The sequence below is a fragment of the Stegodyphus dumicola genome, chromosome 7 (genome assembly GCF_044657685.1).
Source record: "Stegodyphus dumicola isolate Sdum_Otavi_A_Nest chromosome 7, ASM4465768v1".
Lineage (NCBI taxonomy): Eukaryota > Metazoa > Arthropoda > Arachnida > Araneae > Eresidae > Stegodyphus > Stegodyphus dumicola.
In genome coordinates, this window is record NC_140774.1 from 77453981 (window position 1) to 77470205 (window position 16225).

At 32.7% G+C, this 16225-nt stretch overlaps 1 protein-coding gene across 1 annotated transcript in view; it reads right to left on the bottom strand.

Annotated features, from left to right (window-relative positions):
• LOC146996236 (uncharacterized) overlaps positions 1-16225 on the bottom strand; it is an 80628-nt gene that overhangs the window by 56730 nt on the left and 7673 nt on the right. The window contains exons 4-5 of the mRNA XM_085821394.1: positions 5740-5793; positions 3460-3527 (exon numbers count right to left, since the gene is read on the bottom strand). Of these exons, the coding sequence (XP_085677520.1) occupies positions 3460-3527; positions 5740-5793 (122 nt within the window). The remainder of the gene's footprint in view (positions 1-3459; positions 3528-5739; positions 5794-16225) is intronic.

Consider the following 16225-nt stretch of genomic DNA (forward strand, 5'->3'; position numbering starts at 1 on the left):
TGGTTAGCAATTCAAGCAGAAGTATACATGCGCTTGTCCTATAACGGGAACATCTCGAACTAGTGCATAGCGTGCTGTGTGCGCAGATGCTTTATATGAATTTCATCTGCAACGCGCCCAGTTACAGAAGATGAAAGAAAGCCAAAATGTGTGACATTTGCGTAGTTTTTCTGCAGCAAAGTGACATTATAGAACTCCCAAGATGAGTTCTGCTCACGAATGAAAGATATTTTTCCAGTGAACGGGATTTCAATTTTTACTATTGCTAAGAGACCACACGCTAACAGGATCATGTGCTGCACAACACAGACGTGACATTAATGAGTGGGCAGTTATCTTGAGGGATTGTTTAGTCGGCCCATGCTCGTAAGGACTTCGACTGGACGTTCGGAAATATCGGATTTCTCTGGGGAAGTTTCTGCCTGATTTACTGGAATTATGTTTCTATGACTTTTACGCTTTACCGGTTGTGCTTGCAAGTGGTGTATCCATCCCGTAGCTCCCCACTTACACTTGCTTACACCACGTACACTGCAACGATTTCTTTCCTTGGAAGGTCATCATGGCCATTATAACTAAACATCTGTTGCTTCTAGATAGATACTAAGACAGCACTTACAGTCGCTACGATTAATACCCGAGAAACTCCAGTTATTTTTCATTTTGAGTGATTCGTAAGGCTTTGGTGTCAGGTATGCCTCACTGCGAATAGTCAGAACTTTGAACATGTCTTGTGATAACCGTGTTTTATTCTGGTATCTACTTAATTGTTCTACTATTATGATTTTCCTAATAAAGCGTTTTACGCTGCTTCTTGTGTTGCATTCTCTCTGCGTCTTTGTATCTATTCCATCTCCTGCGAATTTAGTATCCGGTCATATTTCTTCTGTATGAAAATAATTCATATCGACGTTCTTCCCTATCTCCCCAAAATGTTTACGTATGGAGGTTTGAAATATACTGCATACATAAAAGCTTATTTTTTGTAAACACCGTATAAAAATATATAGTAATAATATTAGTACTTAAACTGTCCAACTAAACTAAAAGTTTCTTAAAAAATATTATATAAGAAGAAAGTGGTTTATAAGAATATAAGAAAATGGCTATTAAAATTCAGGTCCAGGCATCATTTTAAGTAATTTCTAGCAATAGTTTATATAAGTGTACTGCAGTGAGATTCTGTTTGGAACTAGCTATGTACTACATGTGCAGCTCAGAAGCAATCACTGTCCGATACTACGTTAACCTGTTATGATTTGAGCGAAAGGTAATGCATGTACGTACTAGATTTACTTGGAAAGTTTACTCAGATTGTCCATTCGTGAAATAAACTAATTCAAAATTTAAGCATTTGAAATTCAAGGGCAACCGATAAATGTCCTGTTTTGCGAAATAAAATCATGCTATGCTTTTTACAAGGAACCATAAAAAATAGTCAATAAAATCGGAGTCTGTAAAATCATCTGTTAGTTGTATAAAACAGAACTGAAGAAATGGGACATAGAATTAAAAAAAATATACGAAAAGCAGATATGAAAGAACATAATTAACTAATGTTGATAGTTTCTAATACTGTGCATTCTAGAAAGCTCTAAGTTTTTAATAGTCTTATTTCATAACTTTTGTCTTTTTATTTCAGTTCTGCAATCTTTGAGTGACATTTGTTTGAAAATACTTAGGATTTCACTTTTATGACATTTCACTGTTAATATTCGACATCATCCCAAACTGCAAAGTCTATTGCTGTGATATTTCTCTATTCTTTGTAACCGTCAGGTTGTCATGTTTACTGCAATCAAAAGGTAAAAAGACGGAAAGTCATTTGTTTCTCTCTAAGGTTTCGTAGTTTGTCATCTTAAAATAACGTGCATCGTTCCGTTTTAGAAAAAATACATCAAATTCGCATATTAACTTAAATCGAATACCTCATTTTAGAGTTAATAAATGCTTAGTTAAAGTCTTCGGCAGTAGTTATAAATAATAATTTATTCAACTCATTTATAACCGTTAATCTGTCGCTTCAGAAGTATTATTGCTTTCTGAACTACAGATGAACTATATATATGAGTTAAAAGATTTAAAGATTTTCCTCTTCCTTTACCGAATATCTTTATAAACGTAATTGGAAGCCCGTCCGGCTTGCAAGCGGGAAGCTCGGATCCCAACGAAGGCATTGCTGAATTTCCGTGTTTCTTTTTGGCTCCGAAATAAGCGTAATTACATAATCTACCAGCGTTGTACAAATGAGAAAATTGTAAATAACATAATTGTATTCAACGACATGCTAATTTAGAAATGCTTTAATTTCCATATGTGCAATGGTTGTATGTTGTTAAGCGCTTTGATGTAGATATTTTGCTTTTATTGAGTAAAAGAAGAAGTAGAAAAGGTAGTTATGTTCTTCTGGCTTCTGTTTACACAAAGTCTAAAAAATAATATATAAAGTTAATGAGGTTTTAGAATAGAAAGTAAGAGCTGTAATAAAGTGCTTGCATGTCTATTGAAGGAAAGCAATTTCTGGGAAATTTCATGAACAAAATTGGTTTACGAAACATTGCAGCTCCCAGCTGAATTTATGAAAACTAGTAACTACTAAATTTTGATGAGCTTTAAGATCCCCTCCTCTACTCAAGAAACAATTATCTGGAAATCGCTTCAAGTCGCATGTCGTCTTTTGACACTCGTCAGGACTGGCCTAAAAAATGGAAAAGTATTAAAAAATCAAAATTTTGGTAATTCAGTGGAATAGAGTAGTCTGTAGAGTCATTCATTCATATGTAGAGTCCATTGGAAACTCTACAGATGAATTGTTGGTCTTCAGAACATAATGCTATACGATTCGGGTTTTTCTCATTTAAATTATTCTTATGTAAGTAAAGTTGATGTGAATGGACGAATGATTTGAAAGTCACTAAATGAATAGATGAAAGAAATGTTTAAACAAAAATCCTGTTAAAGGTTTCAATATTCAGTGGTATTTCAAGAACACTCTTTGAACAGCAATGATAAAATTTTAATAACGTCAGGCATTAAATCAAATTAACATCACTCTTAATTTACCCATTGTTATATTATATATAGTGTTTCCCTATCCGGACGTTTAGAATCAATCAAAACTACATTCGGGTAGCTACGTTCAATCTCTTTCAGATTAAAGAGTTCACAAATGGCTGTGCGTTAAAGCCGTTGAACACTGGTACTTCGATCCGGGTTCGTATCCCGGAGGACGGGCTGGTTTTTCTCATGCGTAACTTGAATACGAGTCCAATTCTCTTGGAAAGTCCTCCCGAAGACAGCTCTTTCTTTAGGCAGATACCTAGGCTGAGCTTTGTCATAATCAAATAAACAAAATCTACTTTTAGATTAAAATAAGAGAAGATTTAAAATATTATGAGAAAATTATAACATACTTCTAACAGAAATATACATTACAAGAAAAAAAAAGTAAGTACTTACCATCCATGGCCACGAATGTTTCATAGCAGGTTTTCCTCCTATTACACGCTTATCTTTTCGGCATTTTCCTGTAAATATTAAAATTTAAGGTTTTAAATTGCATTCTCTCTGCGCCACACATAACTAATGATGTTTTGTACATTTTATCCTCAATTTTCTTTTATTATTGTTGAATATAACCAAGTTATGGCCTCGAAAAATTAGTAACGTTATAAGGAATTCTGGCTTGTGTCTATACATGCACTTCTCGTATACATGATTAACACTTCTACCTAAAAAAGGAAATATAATGTTGAATTTTCATGTTTACCTCCGGTGTTTTCTTGCTTAAAATACTAGTTTTTCTCACCTATCGATCCCGCATAAATTTATTTATTCTCTGTTACTGGACAGAAATCTAGATTAACGAAATCGTAGATTTAAAAGCAGTTTCTGCCAGGCTCAGTGCTCTTTAAATTTGAAAACAGTTCAGGTTCATTTCTAGGAACGATATTTTAATATATAAAAAACAAGGGATTCACCCAGAGCTTGAAATTATTAAACCAAAAGCTTGAAACTTGGAAAATTATATGTAAACGATCATTCGATTGTTGCGCGTTTTGTCAAAAAATTATTTATGCTATGCTTTTATTTAATAAAATATTCAAATGAATTATAGAAATATTAAGAAATTTTTAATAAGTATATTAGGATGATTACTAAACATAATTTTGCTTCAGTCAGTAACCAGGTGTAGCCATTGTTCATATGACTTCACTATATTTTCAAAGTGATACAGCATTTCATTGGATATATTGCTTTTCATTTATTTCATTGTTTACTACTTATATATTTCATTATATCAGTAGTAAAAAATAACTTATCTAATTACAGTAAAGTGATTACAACAGTTATTCTTAACAGTTTGGGACATAATTAACTATTATAAAAAATTTTTGTGTTACATTAAGTAACCTAAGTCCTATTATTTAGATAAATATCATCTTGACTTAATTGTTAAGGTAGTGATTAAAGATATGTGCTAAGCGAAAATTTCCTTATGTTTTGGAAACAACAAGACAGAAAGAGATATGGAAAGCTAAATAAATCAATATACATCTATGAAAACGAGAATGATAAGATGATAAATAGGCTTTTCAGCATTGGGAAATATTTTTAGTTTACTGCGAATTTTTTTCATTATTGTTGTCTTGTTCCTTCCATCGGAACTCTACATGATTGTGTAAATTAGATGAATTTGCATAAATCGTGTAAAATTTACTAAATTTTAAAGGATATAGAAAGGGGTAGTTGAAGTCTAAATGTTAAAAATAATTTACTATCTTTTTTGCTCAGTGTCTGTTATGCAAAAAAAAAAAAAAAAAAAAAAAACTAACATGTTGTTGAGAACTCTCTAATGAATTTTTTATATAGTGACGTTTGTTTTCTCGTTCATGTGCGACTGCTATCAGACTATTACTTGATAACTAATCACGAAAGAAATTTTGGATATTGACACTATTACATAAATAAGAAATTAGATATGCACTTTAACATTTAACATTTTTTATATGTTAACAATTAAGTCATGATGATAGTTAAGTGCAAAAACAACAGAAGACCGATTATAAATACAAGTAATGTAAAAAACCTAATATAATGCATACAATCTAAAAATATTAATTTCTTGGATATATTCTAGCTGTATGCTTTCAAGTCATTTTGTTCTCCACTTTTATATACAGTTCTTATAATGACAGCGAAGGTTGTGATAAGGATGTCATTTTCTATGTTCTGAACATTTCAACTGAAATCTGGCGCCAAGTATGCTTTTTGAGGTTTAGCGATAAAATGTTCATGTGCATTTCTTTATGCTACATGCTATTCAAACCTATTTACAAGCATTACTCTAGAAGTGCATTTCTTAAAATTCTTCTTATGCTTTGACCCTTGAAACATGGTTATTGATTATTGATACTTGTTCCTTTACGGAGGTACAAAACAGCTGTTAACTCTTTCTTGGATATTATGCACTTTTGAGGAGCATAAAGTTCATATTTTGAAAAAGCATACCATCCTTCGAAGATTGAAAGCAAACATTATTTTTTTCTCTTTGTTAAAGTTTATCTACCTGCTTTCAGATTTTAATATGTTAAGTGAAGAATATGAAGCTTCTGTAATTCAACTTATTCAACTTAAGATTTATCCAGTTACATTCCCTTAAAGATTTCATTGTCGTTAATTTTAACTGATTTATTAGAAGTGCATCATTAATGCCATTAACTGGGAAGAAGATATTACCTGGAGCCAAGTCGTCTTCGTTCTCCTTTTGATAATATGGTCGTGTTCCACAACCTTTAAAGCAAGAAAGGAATAAATATTAAACTATTTCGAAAACACTGCCATTTACGTATTGTTAATATCGCGATCATCTAGTGCTTCTATGAGAATAATTTACTAGAGGAAAATGATTTTGGTGAAATTTCATTTTATAATTATCTTCCAGTACAGTGGCGTAAATAAGGGTAAGCAAGGAATGCCGTCGCATAGGGACCCGAAAGGCTTAGGGGGCCTTAAATGTTCAGCGAAACTACATTTAGATGTTCGTAATTTTCATAATATCTTATTCCGATTGCGGATTCCATTACATATATAAAGAAGCTTTAATTCATTTTCCCTTGGTGAGTTCGGAATTTCAATAAAAGAAGATTAATTATTATTTTTATATTTTTTATCTTGAATTTTTTTCCCTTTTGCTTTTCATTTTTATTTTTAGAATTTGTACTACTATAAATTCTTACTTTAATTTTGATATGTTTTGATTTTGTCTTAAACCCCTTTTACATGATTGTTAATATTAATATACGAAAGGAATAGCCTTGATTTGACTCCAATTTACATTTAACTTTAAAATCTTCAAGTATATGTAGATAATAGCATTCGTTTTCTTTTAAGTTTTTAAGGGCCCCCTACCTATATGGTGCAGTAACGCAATTATCTGTATGACGCAGATAGGAGGCCCTTGGAAGCACCTGAAATAGCTAAATTTAAGTGTTTGCAAAAGTTAAAATTCTAGCATTAGACTATGAAATAATAACTTCATGACCTAACCCCAGTTTAGGGATAGCAGTGAGAGGAAAATAGGAAAAGTTTCTTTGCATTCCTTAGTCTCAAACCTTAAACTTGAAGACGACCCCCTAAAGGAAAGGTTTCTCCTTTTGCAATCCCAAATCAAAAAGCAGTGGAAGTGGAAATTAATTGTAACTATTTAGTATAAAGTACTTATTTTATAAATTAATTTGTTTCTGTATAATTCGAATTATGATCGAATATTCAGTAGACATATTTTCTTAGTATAAATCAAAGAAGTAACTGGGCAGGATTCTGGTACTTTGGAATGAACTTTGCAAGTTAAGAGAAATCGTGGTATATTATTTGCAGTTCGTAATTTTCATAATATCTCATTCCGGTTGCGTTTAATTTTGTTCATATATTGAATCTCTTACTAGCTTTTACCATTAAACGCAAGTCCAAAAATCAGTCCTAATATTCAATTTGAAATTGAATTTGTTAATGTGAATTATTCTTAGAATAATATAACATGTATTTCGTTGGTTCGCTATAAACGGCGTATAACTTTTCAAATTGTTGCCACCAAATAACCTCACCCTGTATTATTTTTAAAGAAATTAAATAAGGAATACTCTGCATGTTTGAATGTATAGTTCTCACAATGTAAAAAACGATGGTACTTGCAACCTGTGCAGTCGCACCAAGGGGCAAGGTAAGGGACAGAAACATTTTGGATTTAGAAGCACGATTGACATTTCAAAATGGCAAAGTTAAAGGCAGATCGATTTTTTTTCTCTCTTTTTTACACTAATAATCTGCAGGGGGGAATCATTCGTAAGTATTAATTGCTAACTCTAGAATACATGATTTTCTTACTTAAACACATAAAATTATTGACGTAAGTTGAGCAGTTGTGGCATGAAAGGACTTTGCCCCACTCCCATGTCGAAATGCCGTTCTAGTCGAGGAAACGCAAAGAATTTATGGCACCACATTTGGGATTGAATGAATATTTTTACTTGAAATAATGAGTAAATAAACATTCATCCAATTTTTCATATCAAAATTTTCAAAATATTCTCACATTGCAGATAAAATGCAGGTTAGGAATTCTTTAAAATCCCTAATCGAGAATTAAATCTGAAAGCACAGAACTCGTTTGAGGATTTACTTGATTTGCTTTAGAAAAGAGAAGAGCTGTAGTGTTTCTTAACCTGTAAATTACCCACCTACCAAAAATTCCCACTTATCTGTAAAAGATAATTCTGAAGACATTAAATTTGTTTTGAAAGTAATATATTAATCTCTCTTCGTTTAAAAAAAAATATCATAAATTACAATTTTTTTTAAACAATGTGAAACATTTAAGCGCATAATTCAGTAATGCGCAATAATTTGTACGTTATTTAAATGGAATTGAATTGAAATATTATATAATAATAAAGCACTCAAGGACTATTTGCCTAAGGGGAAGAACGCCTTCATGGAGTACTTTCTAATCGTTATTTAAAATGATATTTTACAATTTACTTTACTTTTGCTTTTAATTTACTTTCCACAGCATTTAGTACGTGAAATCATCAATAATAGTATAATAATGAAAATAAAAATGGCATCACACAACTAAAGTATATACTACTTTGTAAATTTTGATAAATTAATTACTGAAAATATTAAACATATCAATAGTAGCGTTGCCTTAATAGTTTTAAGTTGCATTTCAAGTTGCAATAGTTTTAATTACATTGTTATTTTCACTACACAAACGAATGGAATATTTTAGAAAAGAATGGCCCCCCGTTATTGCAATATTTCAATAATTTTTGCAAATTAAAAAGTTTAATTAACTCGTTTTAATAGTAAATGATGCGATTTTCACTCATAAAATCCCTTTGTGCATTATTCTCTTTCATTTCGGCATCACTGCATAACTTTTCTAAGACATAAATAGCTTCTGTTAATATATGTTCCCATACATTATATTTATTTTTTATATTTTTGTCATTAATAAATTAATGATTAAGATAAAAAAATTGATACTGCTTAATTTATAAGCAATGTAAAGACTGGAAATCTGAGGTCATTAATTTCTGAAACATAAATAGCTTTCTAAGACGCAAATAAAACATGATAATAATCATAAATATTAATGCTCCTAAAATATATCCGCTTTTCCTAACTGATTTTTGCTTTCTGAACCACCTGGGGTACAACAAAACTATTTTCATAAATGAAGCTTTGCGCATTTCTCTACGAAGTAAACAAAACTTGTTTCATACAAATTTATTTTTACTAATTTAGAAGAAACTTTCTACTTGTTTCCTAAACAAGTATTTATGAGTACTACTTTTAGAATCCATGAGACAGAGTGTGAGTACTCATCTTCAAATATACGTTAGTATCAATAAGCTTAACTCTAAATTATTAAACATTTCTGGGACCTTGAAAATTGGAAGGGAATCGTCCTATTTTGCTACAGTGGGTATTTAAATTTAGATAAATCCTCATACCATAAGTATTTTGTGTTTAATTTTAAAATTTTTATTTCGCATTACACAATCATTTCCAAAGCTCTTTGGATACATATCAATAAAATTTCTTTCTACCTGTTTATGATTTCATTGTAAACTTGTGAAGAATTTCCTAAAAATATTCGAATATCCAAAATTTTTACTGTTAAATATTGAATAATTAATCATTAACTGAAATGCATTTATAGTACAGAGGAAATGTAGAAAGATATTGCTGGTGATGTATTATGTATCATTGGAATATGACAATAATAATAATAGTACAATTTTACTGAAGGGAAAAAAAAACAGATGTTTTAGCGTTTTAAAAGGGAAATGGCCAATGGACATCTTTAAAGTAAAGTCTTGGATGAAAGTTTTACTGTGGCTCAACTTGGGTAGACACTGGAAATTCATAGTGGAGGCGGGGTCCCTTTCTTCGTTAAACAGCTGCATTGAAGTGTGAAACGCTACCCCTCAAATATACTTGTAAATTGGCTGATGACTCAGAACAGTAAACTGAACTTAAACTTGCTTTTATTCTAATGCCATTTCTCTAGTCTATGCCGAGAACAAACAGAAGTTTTTCTTTAAAACTAAATTTCAAAGTGAACTCAAATATAATTCTTCATTATAAAGGTAAGTTATTGATTTGTAATATCTAAATTAATCATAGACTAAATTCTTATAACTTAAAACTTGCTAAAAATTCAATTCAGCTAAACTTTAATCCATTTATCTGAAAAATCCAAAATTATCACCATTAACAATACAAATATCTACTAATATTAATAATGTATTGTTATATTAACATGAAATATTTTTATGATAAATATGAAATATAAATATAGTCTATGTTTCCATACATTAAGAAACATCGTAACAGGCCAAAATTAGAAACAAAATTTTTTAAACACGTCCTGCGCTATAACTAGTGCAGGATCGATTAACCAATCAATCGGCTCGACAATCGAAAATCAATCGACTTGAATGGTGCTCATCAACATCTAAAAAGTTTTTCTATTAATATGCAAGATATGAGGAACAAGTTTGAAGACATTATGAAAGAAGCTGAGTTTATTGCAAATAAATGGGGCATAGAAACTACATTTGAAAAATAAAAGAGAAATAAAGAACCTAAAACACTGTCATTGTTAACATATACGGAAATTATTAATAATGCTTCAAAAAAAAAAAAAAAAAGAAGAAGAAGACTTGCACTGGAAGTACAACTTTTATTATTTATAAATACTTTCAGATCAGAAATTCAAAATTTGAAATCTCTTAAGGATTTAGCTAAATTAGCAATGGTAAAATATTATGACATGACAGCCAGTTATTCGGGAGTGTGCAATTTACTTGTATTGTATTTATCATTACCTGTAACCAAAGCCACGAGTGAGAGGTCATTTTCACTACTGAAACTAATAAAAACATATTTAAGAACATATATAAGAAACAGCATGACAGAAGATCGGTTGTCAAACCTTTCACTATTGAGCGTTGAAGCTGAGATGGCTGAGAAAATGGACGTCCAAGTATTGATAAATAATTTTGTGGAAATGAAGGTTAGGAGACGCAAATTTTAAAAGAAAGATTTTTTAATTTGTGATGAATTTTGGCCACCAATGTTATCATTACACTTATTGAGGGAGGAAAAAATTAGAGAAGAAGGGCAGTACGGACTGAGGAAAATTAAAAGGAAACAGTAAAAATTTTTAGCATTCATATTTTTTATAAAAATCACGTATTCAAGTAATTTAGTGTACCAAAAGGTTTTTTTAAAAAGACAGAAAAAAACTTTACCATACATATTTTCTACAAAAATTGTATGTTCAAATAGTTTTCTTTATGAAGTTTATGATAAATTTGTTTTATATTTAGCAAATGTATCATTTGCTTTATAAAAGTCCTTATTTATTACTTGTATATTATTGCATAAATCATGATCGTAAGCTGAGTAAATTACAAAGTACTATGCATTAATGTAATAGCTTTTCTGTACGTTTATCAATTATCTTGTCTGTCAGTTTATAATATAACTAATTATTTATAAGTTTGTTAATTTAAGCGAAAAAACTTAGGCGCAGATTTTACATAAAAATTCAAAACGTTAGTATGTAAAAGTTCTTAGATTTTATATAAAAATCTCCGCAAATCTAGGCTTTCTACCTTTTCTTAATGCTATACGTCGACATGTTCCTTTTTTTTATATAGACTTATTCATTTATTATCAGTATGCATCTCAGTGAAAGGAGAGAAAAATCTGTCTCTCGTAGTCACACAAAAAGTCTTAAGTAACTGAATTAAAATCATTTCACGTCGAACACCCAGACTAAAGCAAATTTTCATTTCACCAGTTGGTCAAGGGAAATTATTTTCCTTTTTATTCTTTCTTCATGTTACGTACCTTTCAACTGGTTCCCTAGGAACGTGCTTTCATTTCTTAACAATTAATCCAGATGTGATAAAAATCATCCTGAAAACATTGGCTTCTGGAATCCTTGATTTTTTTACTTTTCGCGGTTTTTTTTAAGCACATTAAATTTATTGTGAAAGGGGCCCAGGAAAGGTTTTTGCATAAGGGCCCAAGAGTTCTAGTTACGCCAATGTTCCAGTATACATTAAAAAACAAATTTTCGTGTATCGAAGCCTTCTTTATGTAATACACTATGCGCATATAGTGGTTCAAAAGTAATGAGAATATTTTTTAATTATTTACTGTAGAAGGAAGACAGGCAATATAAGATCTCGAATCTGACTTCCTGCAAAAATAAAGTCAATATTTCAAGAAAATCCCCTTTAAGATAATTCTTACATGCCAATCTGTTATATGTACTGAATGAAAACTTTCCACACATGTTCCTGGACATGGATTCGTTTAACAGGTATATTCAACGAAAGGCTTATAAGGTCGAAATTTTAATGTTAAATAGGATTATTCTTTATGTTACATCATTAGGAAATTTTGTGTCGGATCTGGGCTGTAGTACATCAAAGCGAAAGCCTTAAAAACTTAGAAAAATAGCATTTTATGAGACGAGACAAGTTTTCAGTACGAGCGAAGGCAAAGTACCCTGCTGCGGAAATTTAAGGAACTACAGAACCCAATGTATGAAGCATATTAAATTAATTCATCTAAAGAAATTGCAAAGAAATACCTTTGCATGCATTTATTCAGCTTAGTATGTATGGGATCATTTTAATCTATGTTAAAAGGACTGTTTCTTCCTCAGCTCTGAAGCAACATTGAAATGAAAAACCGGTGCACTCACTTCGCAGGATCTTAAATTTATATTTGTACTCCTATTTCGGTAACTGATCATAAAGAGAACACCAAAATATAACTGAACAATATGTTCGAGTGATACACACTCGACAAGGCGAATAAAATTACGGAGTATAATTTAGCAAGAATAATCACATGACTTTGAGACCTGTTGCAGCATATCTTGAAAACCTTTGTCCCATAGTGTGACTTCATTTGTTCAGGTAAAAATGAGGCTGCAGTTTATTGTATTGGATTCCACGTTTTGATTCTTGATATCTGGTAGTTATTTATTATTAATACTATAATATTTATCAAAGAATAATGAATAGAAATTCGACTTTCATTATGTGAAAGTTATTGAAGAATTATATAGCAATCAATTATTATTGCGTAAAATGTTCGCAAAAGGGAATATATTTAGTTCCATAGGTATATCAACCTGGACCTCTATATCTAAATGCAAAATTTCTCAAAATTAATTAGAGAGTTTTATCAAAACTTTTTTACTACAAAGAATTACAGGATTATGTAAATAAAATATCCAGCTTTTGGTATTTTGGAAAACATTTAACCTGTAAAATAATCGCTATGCTTTAAAATTTAAATGCAAAATGTTTTATAAATTTACGTGCTAACAGTTGTGGATATACTATAAGAGAGCAGATTCAATGCCACAAATTATTTTTCAGTACTGAGCAGTATGAATATTTTTGCTGGTGACGAAGTGCAAAACAAATATTGTTCATTTTGGCAATTAATGCTTTCATACAGGATGAAACAGCACATTTTACTAATATAACTGGCTACATAAAAGTATTAATCACATTATTTGAAAGTTCGCACGCAAATCTAAGGGAATTTCTTATTGAAATTATTAAGGCGCAATGAAAATAATACTAGCTGAAGTTTTTACTTAAGTAAGAATTAATATTAAAGAGCTTTTTCAATCTTTATGATGAAACTATATCCAAAACGTTCTGAACTTTATTTGAAGAAATTGGGTAGTTAGAACTGTAGGCTAGGGCTGTAATTGTGAAAACAAAGTTTACATATACTGAGGGGTTATTAGTTTCAAGAACTCTCCATTGAATTTTAAAAAGTTCTATAACTAACAATGCTTATCTACACTATCTACCACTAAGTATTTGGACATCCATGTAAATGCCGCTATTGCGGTCTTGATAACGTCACGCTCTCCACCATTAAATAGTGTAGGAAACAACACTGGAATTAGTGGCATGCAAGATACCACGAAGTGCAGAGTTATCTGTTTTCGCGAAAGGTGTAATCGTTAGGCATCACGAAAATGGCCGATCCTTAAGGGGCATATCTAGTGAGCTGAATTACCCAAATTCGACAATGGCCTGTGTAATTCAGAAGTGGAAGGTCAGCGGTGATTATCGGAATGTACTTCGAGTCAGGGGACCGCGAAACAGGGAGATAAAGACCGACGGATGCTATCCAGAAAACCTCGGAAGAACCGCACCCAAACGATGGCCCACAAACTCCAGGAGTTTCAACAGGCAACCGGAAGTGTTTTTCCGATGAAAGCATTCTTAAGAAATAACACCTGCTCTGATTTCATGGTCGTGGTGCTGCTCATAAGCTTTTGATCAAGAAGTCCAACCGTACTGCTCGGTTAATATGGTGCAAAGCACTCTGACAGTGGATCATTGATCAGTGTAAACGTGTTCTCTGGTGCAAAGAATCAAGATTTACTCTCTACCGCTCAGATGGCAGGGTCTGGATGTGGCGTTTCCTGCAGAAGGCCTCCTGTCAGAATGCAATGTGCCCACAGTAAAGTTCGGCGGAGCTGGAGTTATGATTTGGAGGTGTTTCTCTCGATATGGATTAGACCTTTGGTTCAAATTTCATGGTAAACTGAACACCTACGCCTACTGCATTATTTTAATTGACAGTGTCCACCATGGATTAGTGGGATGACAGTGAGTTTAACCGAATGATCTGACCTGCCCAAAGCTCGCTATCGAGAACCTCTAGGACGAGTTGGATCGCCGAATTAAGGGGTGTAACAACCATCCAATATTGGTGAAGGAACTGCCATGTACACTGACTACCAATAAATATTTGGACACCTATGCAAATAGCGATATCTGCGGTCCTAAGGTACGTCATGGACTCCGCCGGTATATATCGTATAGGAAACAGCATCGGCTTTAGTCGTATGCAAGATGCCTCGGAGTTCGGAGCTCTCTGATTTCGAGAAAGGTATAATTATCGGGTATCACAAATGTGATACCCGATAATGTCCTTAAGGGACATATCTAGCGATGTCCTTAAGGATGTCCTTACTAGATGATGTCCTTAAGGGACATATCTAGCTATCTGAAGTACCCAAAATCGACAGTGGCCTATGTGATTAAGAAGTGGATGGTGAGCGGTGATTGTCGGAATGTGCCCCGAGTCGGCAGACCAACGGAACTGGGAGATAGAGACCGACGAGTGCTGTCCAGAGAAATTCGGAAGAACCGCACCCAACCGATGGCCCTCATCCGCGAGGAGTTTCAACAGGCCTCCGGGAGTATTGTTTCAATGAATACCATCCGTAAGGAAGCACTTCTGCTTAATTTTCATGGTCGTGCTGCTGCCCATAAGCCTTTGATCACAAAGCCCAACCGCGCTACTCGGTTAATGTGGTGCAAAGCACATCGAAATTGGACCGTAGATCAGTGGAAACGGATTCTTTGGAGTGACGAATCAAGGTTCACCCTTTACCGTTCGGATGGCAGGGTCTGGGTCTGGCGTCTACCTGGAGAACGTCTCTTGCCAGAATGCATTGTGCCAACAGTCAAGTTCGGCGGAGGTGGAATTATGGTCTGGGAGTGTTTCTCCTGGTATGGGCTGGGACCCTTGGTCTCCATTCATGGTAAGCTCAACTCCGATGCCTACTGCACTATTTTGGATGACAATGTGCTTCCTACGTTGTGGCAGTTTTACGGGTTGGACCCCTGTTACTTTCAGGACGACAATGCCAGTTGTCATGTTTCGACGTTAACCAAGGCTTGGTATGGTGCCAATGGAGTTCATCGAATGGACTGGCCTGCCCAGAGTCCAGACCTCGCCGAATTCAGGGATGCACTACCCGTGCAAAATCGGTGGAGGAACTTCTATGTCTTCTCCAAGACGAGTGGAAGAAAATACCACTAGCTGTCATACAAAGACTTGTGGAAAGTATGCCCCGGAGGGTCCACGCTGTAATTACCTCTCGTGGAGGCTCTACCAACTATTGATTTTGAATAAAGTTAGTTTTTCTTTTCTATCACAGGTGTCCAAATACTTATTGGTAGTCAGTGTATTCTACAATGCTCCGGAAAGTTGAGGCTTTAGTTGCGACTCATGGAGGCTCTACCAACAACTGAATTTGAATACATTTTGTTTTTCTTTTCGATCACAGGTGTCCAAATACTTATCGGTATATAGTGTGGAACCATATTTAATGAAATAAGACACAGTGCCTCGTTTTTTCAAATACATTTCATGACATTTCTTTTAAAGCATGCTGTTTTAGTATATCACATTATATCATTTACAAATGAGTACTTGTTAACAAATGTCTCCGCACTTTTGCTCAGGCCGAAATTCAGTTATGTTGTCTGATAGAGATGGAATGTTTCTCATTGCTTCCTAAAGCTAGTTTCATTAACCTTAACTGTATTTTAGTTCTATTAATATAACAGTAGAGGCATTTATTAATCACTATCGTATGATCTTATTTTGTTATTCAACAATGATTAAAAAATGGAAAATATAATTACGAATAATAAATACCACAAAATATACTAATTGAAATTTTAATGCTATTCGATAATTTCATAATGTTCCGTTAATATTACTTAAATATTTTTTTAATAAATTCCTTATTGGCATATTTTTCTGAAATTGTCGCAAAAATTCAGCGTAGAAAATAGAAACT